Source organism: Euphorbia lathyris, chromosome 8 (assembly GCF_963576675.1).
Source record: "Euphorbia lathyris chromosome 8, ddEupLath1.1, whole genome shotgun sequence".
Taxonomy (NCBI): domain Eukaryota; kingdom Viridiplantae; phylum Streptophyta; class Magnoliopsida; order Malpighiales; family Euphorbiaceae; genus Euphorbia; species Euphorbia lathyris.
The window spans coordinates 65,669,068-65,676,515 of record NC_088917.1 but is presented as its reverse complement, the minus strand read 5'-3'; the positions used below and the strand labels follow the sequence as shown (position 1 = coordinate 65,676,515).

Here is a 7,448-nt window from a genome sequence, read left to right as displayed (position 1 = left end):
TAATAAAATTAAATGAGTTAAGTGGCAAAAAAAAAATTAAAATAAAATTAATCTAACCTAATAACTCTAAAAAAATCACAATATATATATAATAAAAATAAAACTTGTTAAATGGAGAATCAATCTGGGATTCTTGTGGGAGCATATCGTGGACTGGTAAGGAAATCCCAAGGGACAGAGCTATCTATCACCGTCTCGCCCCATTTCCACGTGCGAGGGAGAAATCAATCTCAATTCTTCCCCCATGAGGATGGAAAATCTCCTCCCCATTTACATGTCTATTAACGAGGCTTGAAATTATACCTTCTAGTAAGGATAATAGACACTTGAAATTATACCTTCTAGTAAGGATCTGGAATCGATCAGTGATCCACTCCTTCAACTAAATAAACTAATCATTCAAGCCCATCAATCCAGTGCAGGCCCCTTTGTTCAAAATTGGGCAAAAACAACTCATTAATTTTGATCAAATACAAAGGGAAGGCTGCCCAAGCATATATCTAAATCCTTTACTTTGACTTGTTTTTCAGTAATGCTATATAGAAAGTTTCTGCATAGGTCAAGTAAAAAGAAGCAAGACAATATTTCTAAAATCCAAAATTATCCAAATCAATGAATAAGTCTTATCCAAAATCTGGAGAATCAATATCATTCTTCATCTGAGTAGTTGAACTTAACAGAATGCGATTGCAAATCAATCTGCCCTCCTCTATATGATCCTCGCTTCTTCTTCGTCTTTTCATGCCTAAAATCCCTGGAGAAGATAAAGAGTCATTTTAAATTAGTCATTTTGTTAGTCTAATTAATTTTAACCTTAACCGACATATAAAAAGACAGAGGAAGGGAATACAATTAGACATGTTTTGTTCTGTCTTGCACGAGCAGTAACATAACTTACATTATAAGAAACAACATCAATACCTATATCCAGCAGCAGAACCAAGGGGAACTAGCCGGGGCTGGAGCACTTGCTAGCCCTCGAAATTTGGTTCAAAATAATTTTCGAGCCCCTAGGGCTGAAAATGAGTCAAGCCGCTCGGTGTTCGGCTCGATAAAAGCTCGACCCTGTTCGGCTCGATTTATAAACAAGCTGAGCTTGAATATGGTGAAGCTCGGCTCGAAAGCTCGCGAGCAAGCTCAATCATAGATTCATGATCAAGCTCGATTATATTCTTCATGAACAAGCTTGGTTCAATTATTTTTTAGATAATAATATTTCTATAAAGGCGAAAAGGTAAAACAATGCAGTTTTGGGTAAAATTTAGTTTTATAGGTTTCAAAACTATATAGTTTAGTGTTAAGCAAATTCAAATTAATATAATTAATGAACGTAATTAATGCGTTGTTCAAACCGAAGTTCATGAACTTAATTAACGAACTCCTCGCAAGCAAACCTCGTGAACAAGCTCGTTAACAAGCTCACGAACAAAATGTTGAGCTTGGACTTGTCAATTTTCTGACGAGCCGAGCCTGAGCAGGATAAAGCTCGGCTCAGCTCGATTACAGCCCTACGAGCCCCTCTATTGGAGAGTAAATGAGAGGAAGAGGGGGCTGTTGTGTCAATTATTGGATCGATGTCGTGTCCATGTCATATCAATTATAGGATTATTATCAAATGAGTCAACCTAACTCAACTCATAAAGTTTTGAGTCATAATTACCAATCAAAAGTCTGCTAATACTTCAGGTTTGGTTCATGTAATGTGTTTATAACCACATGCAAAAATATGAAATGTTTGAGTCGTGTTTGCAATTAACAATGGTATTTTTATTAATTAAGGTGACATATAATATGATAATAATTTTAAATATTCGTATCATCTCGAGTCGGCAAATCCAACCCAAAAACTTACATGTCAACAAAAAAAAGGCTTAAAGCACTGTTTGGCCCCTGATCTATCCAAAATTTTGTCATTTGGCCCCTGACCTATTATTTGGTCACATTTGGCCCCTGATCTATCCCAATTGGTAAAATTTCACCCAATTTATATTCAAACTTAAACGGAATCGTTATTTCATTGATAAGTAACGATATTTTAACACTTGAACTTAATAGATATTAGTTAGGATTTGTTTTTCCTTTTTTTTCCTTTTTTAATCAAATTAATTATTTTCACATAATGTGGCAAAAACACTTTAATAAATATCACATTTCAAGTTCAAGTGTCAAAATATCGTTACTTATCAATGAGATAACGATTCGGTTAAAGTTTGAATACAAATTGGGTAAAATTTCACCAAATGGGATAGGTCAGAGGCCAAATGTGACCAAATAATAGATCAGGGGCCAAATGACAAAATTTTGGATAGGTCAGGGGCCAAATAAAGCTTTAAGCCACAAAAAAATGATCCATTATCTACTAAGCTAAAACCCAAACACTATAATCATGTGTCATGTAATTGGTCGTGTGTAAATTTGTCATCCCTATGCTGCTACGGGTAAAATGTAGAGGAATGATAGGTAGAATTAGGGTCTAACGATGACGTCTTAATATTATTATTTTAAAATGAATCAATGATGACGTTGTTTGGGTTCCTGGTTCGGCACTGCCTATATCTCTATGCTTTCAAAATTTGTGCATACATCTAAAAGTAACAAAAATGCAGAAACAATAAACCCTCAGTTCAAAACTATACCTTCCTCTAACTTGCTCAAGAATTTCCTGTGCTTTTGCCCCGTAACCACTGTCAGCACCATCCTGCGCGGAAACAAGTACAGAAACTATAAGGCAACGTAGACATTAAAAATTAGGAAAGAAAGAAAAAAATGTGCATATGAAACAAACCTTTGCCCAATACGAATTGTTTTTAAGTCTTTCATCAGAAAAAACCACTTCCTCAACTTTTACTCTTTGAAAATGCTTAACTGCCTTTGGCTGCATCGAAACAAATCCACTTTAATTAGGTGGATGAATAGATGGAAAAAGAGGGCACTATGACAGGAAAGTTAATCCGATAGAAAAACTAATGGAGTTAAAGAAGAATGTAAAATAACATATAATTCCAAAAACAGCTATGATCATGCAACCACAAACCAAGTGTTGACTAGTTCCAATTACTCTAATGCTAATAGAACATAACTTGTGTACAATTAAGTTGATCTGCTTATCAGTTAGCAAACACAGATGTAAGACAGCTCAATATAACATGTTCCATATATTATTCATGCAATAGCAAAAGCCGGTTCGTTTCTGAGTATGAAAAGCTAGACCATGGCGAAAACAGAATTAGACTTCATCATCCCTGCTTATCTAAAGCATGCCCTTCTCCACATTAAAACTAAAGGCACATAGAGGCACAAAGGAGTCCTTTTACAAATGGAGGTGGACATAACATTTTTTCCAACAATTGATTTGGCATGATGAGCACAACTTTACTAGCTCTGGCAACCCAAAAGTGTTAAAATGATAATTTCATCAATTCTCCTTTTTCTTTCTCATTTGAATTGATATGCAGTTTTCTGCTTGGTTAAATAAACAACAACAGATGTAACAAATTATGCCTAGTCTGAAGCTGATGTCACCCTCAAGTTCAAACAAAAGGCTGATGTCACCCTCAAGTTCAAACAAATTTTCGTATAAGATAACATAAAGATAGAACTGATAATAATAATAATAATAATAATAAACAATTAAGCTTCATTCCCAACTAATTGGGTGGTTGCAACAAATATTTTTATCCTATTGTGTATAATATATTACAAAGAATCAGAACCACAAGGTAAGTGTCAGGTAAGTGTCGAACAGAAATTTCTTTCCAATAGAAATTGCTCTGGGTCCAAATTTTGATTAGGTAGATCATAGGATGTAAAGTTATGCAAGGCACACAAGGACAGTAAATGACCCAAGGCCAAGGACACTAAAATTTTGATTCCGGTGTTTGTTTACTTAGGAAAATAAGTAAATGGAAAATTTTAGGTTAGTCAACGCGAAAGTATACAAAGAAAGTAAGGAAAATAGTAGCCACCACTTCCTCCCATTTTCCGGTTGTAGCCAAACACCGGAAAAGATTTTATTTTCCAACAAAAGAAATTTCCATTACTCGATATTTTCCGGCAAACAAACAGGGTTAGATTAGATGTAAATTACACATGCATGAACCTAGCATCAATTTTACTAAATTAAAAATAAATATGTTCAAAAACTTAAAATGATAATCCTATTACAAAATAGCAATGTACCCAAAGAAACAATAAAACTTAGTCATTATCACTTCCCATTTATTTATTTTCTTCCTCATTTTCATATTCTTCGTGAAAATTAACATTTTCCTAATCTATAAGTGCTAGAGAGGGTCGGATTTCAAATGAAAAGATGCTTTTGCCTATTCCAAAATAGTAGCATGCATAGTTGTTAGAATCTTACGATTCTCGATCTGAATCTTACGATTCGATTCAGTTCAGCTTTATTTCGAACTGAATCTATAGACAAATCTAAATTATAACTGAATCTTATGATTCCCATTTGAATTATACGATTTGATTCGATTCAGCTCTATTTCGAGTCGGATCTTCATCTCTATTCATCAAAAACATAAACAACACTAACTACTAAACTCACTCTTCTCTAGTCCGATTGTTATTTATTAAGTTATCAACTAAAACTAGCTTCATTCCATCGTTATCAAGTTGACAACAAGGCAAAAAAATAGAGTCAGAAATTCAAACTCTTCGTCTCTACTAAGTTATTAAACAGAATTGAGATTGCATTTACATTGGATTTGAATTTTAAGTACTTGGTTGATATGATTTTTTTTTTTACATTAAAATTGCATTTCTAGACTAATATTTGATAATATTTTGACTTCGACATGGTAAACATTCTATTTTTATAATATTATGAATTTGAACTGAATCTTATGTTTCGGTTCGATTCACGAGTCACGATTCACAAAATAGGATTTCGATTCATGAGTCGAATCTCGATTTGACAACTATGGTAGCATGACCTTGTTTTTCCTTTAATCTAGCATGACAAGTTTGTCTTCAACTCTACCACCTCTAGCTCATAAAAGGCACCAATGCATCCTTTTCTTTTTCCTGTTGTACTCTTTCGATTTGATAATGCTTTTTTTTCTTGCTTAAAATAGTGGTATAGGACTAGGTTGCTTGATGTAAAGTATTTTTGAAATTAAAAATAACAACAATAAAAGGTCATGTTATCAAGGTACACTAAATTCTGCGTGAGCCTCACTTAAAAACAACTTAGTGCCTAGGCATGTGTCTCATTTCTTAGGGACATCAGATTCCAAATTTGAATCTGGTAAAGCAACATATATTTGAAGACTTAAATTGTTCAATCATACATACCTCAGCTGAAGCATTCTTTTCCTTCTTTATGGTTTTCTCAGTGGCAGATTTCTCTCCATTTTCTTCAAGGCTCCCATTTGACAGTCCATTAACCTGTTCAGCACATGTTTTCTGAGACTCACCAGGACAAGCTTGGTTGCTTTCTTCTTTCTCAGCTTCCTGAGATTCCCCTTCTACCTTTAGTTCATCCGAAACTTCTGTCTTTCTACGTTTGGATTTGTCTTTCTTTTTAGGTTTAGATTCTTCAACTACTTTTTCACTAGCAGGCTGAACAGCAACTTCTTCAGCAGCCACTCTTTTCCTCTTCTTGGAACTTTTATTCTCTTTTTCAGTCTCATCCTCCTCAGGACTCTGAAATTCATCTCCTTTAGAATCACTTTTATTCAGTTTTCCTTCATCTATAACAGGATTGGAAGATTTCTTGCTTTTCTTCTTCTTCTTCTTTTCCTCCTTTGATTCATTGTTTGTCCCTTGGTCAGTTTCCACCAAAACATTTGGGATCACCTGCTCCTGGTCAGAAGCATATGTATCATTTTTTGTTTTCTTGTTTTCTTTAGATTTTACATCAACAGGAATAGCATCATCTATTACTTCTCCAACATTCTTAGACTTGGATGCTTTATCACTCTTCTTCTTCTTTCCATCACCGGGCAATTCAATAGCATGAGTAGCAGCAACCCCTCCATCTATTCCAGAAATCAAATCAATTTGTAATTATGCAGGTAAAAATAGAATCCTGATACCAACCTCATTCTAAAAGTTAGGTTTATTGTCTATAACAAAAAAGGGGAGGCGCGATGATAAGTCCTAAAAGTAAATAGAAATTTTCCAAAATCAAAAAATGATTCTCCCGATACAAAAGCATACCTTTCACCTTGTGGCTCTTGGAGACTTTGCTACTGGAAAAAAAAAATCATGAACTTTGAGAATCTGCAACTAGTATTTAAGTTCTAAATTGATAAAATGAGAAACAATAAAATAGACCGCATTCACTCAATATGCTAAAAAAATGAACAATACTAACAAAATGGGGAAAACAAGTAGAGAATTTATTAACCCCATACCACGTGTCCACGAAGTTGCAGAATATCTCTTCCAAGTCAAATGATGAATCCCCCAAATCATCCTTCTGCGCCACAAAATTTACTAAGGAAATGAAGAATTGCAAAAAAGCAAAAATCAATGAAATAAAGGAATATATAGAGAAAGAAAGGGAAGAGAACCTGGATTTTGGCTTCGGATAAGAACTTCTTAACAGTTTTGGAGAAGCCACTGCGTTGAAGATACCGAACTATGGAATTAAATAAAAGGGTTTTCTGCTGAACTAGGGTTTTGAGGTCACTATTGGCATCATCTAGATTCATGATTGGCGGCTTAGAGAGCAAAACGACTTGACGAGGTTTAAAAGCTAAAAGACTAGGGTTTATCTCCACGGCGATCGCAATTTGGCTTCCGGGCATAAACGTTTCTTCAGAAAAATAGAGAATAAATAAATTAAACCCTTAAACCCTGATTTGCCTACCTCCTTTGAGCTGCTAAAGAGAATCTCAACTGAAACGAAACAAAAGAGATGAGAAATTTGCATCAATATAAAGTTCCAAGAACGTATACAATGTATGTATGAATAGATAGGGAAAAGAAGAGCCATTACCAGACTGCAGGAGGAGCAGGGAGTAGGTGGGCGAAGTAAGAAGAAGCGACTAAGGTTTGAAGGTTAAAGTATATATAAGGGTAAGGAGATGGAAGCTAGGGCTGCTAAACAGCTTTTGAAATTATATAAGCCTTGGAATTATTTATGTAGCTGAGTAAATATTTTTGTGAGCTTGTCAAATTTTATTCACCATTAACGAGTATGAACTAACTAGTTGAAACTTAATTAAGGTTCAATTGGTTTATGTTAGAGATTTAGGGACTTTAAATTCAATCTCTAGAGAAAAAAAAAAAAATTCAAGCTCTATTGTGTCAACTTCATTTTTTTTGGGTAATTAATTTATTAGTCCCTATATTTTGACAAAACACACTGTTTAGTCCCTGTATTTTCAAAAACACATGGTAAGGTCCCTAACCTTTTTATCAATGAACTGTTTAGTCCTTCCGTCTGTTTGTTATATTTTTTTTACCGTTTATGACTTCAGAAATGA

At 34.3% G+C, this 7,448-nt stretch overlaps 1 protein-coding gene across 2 annotated transcripts; it reads right to left on the bottom strand.

Annotated features, from left to right (window-relative positions):
• Positions 1–417: 417 nt before the first annotated feature.
• On the bottom strand, positions 418–7,111 carry LOC136202897 (uncharacterized). Of its 2 annotated transcripts, XM_065993872.1 has the most exons (9): positions 6,959–7,111; positions 6,531–6,858; positions 6,372–6,436; positions 6,175–6,206; positions 5,899–5,993; positions 5,308–5,817; positions 2,786–2,875; positions 2,637–2,698; positions 418–754 (listed from the first exon to the last, which is right to left on the bottom strand). In XM_065993872.1, exons 2-9 carry the CDS (start codon positions 6,765–6,767, stop codon positions 649–651), a joined length of 1,197 nt encoding a protein of 398 aa, XP_065849944.1. In that variant the 5' UTR covers positions 6,768–6,858; positions 6,959–7,111; the 3' UTR covers positions 418–648. The 2 variants fall into 2 exon arrangements, with proteins under 2 accessions (XP_065849944.1, XP_065849943.1); XM_065993871.1 differs by having other exon boundaries at positions 5,308–5,993.
• Between the last annotated feature and the right edge of the window lie 337 nt (positions 7,112–7,448).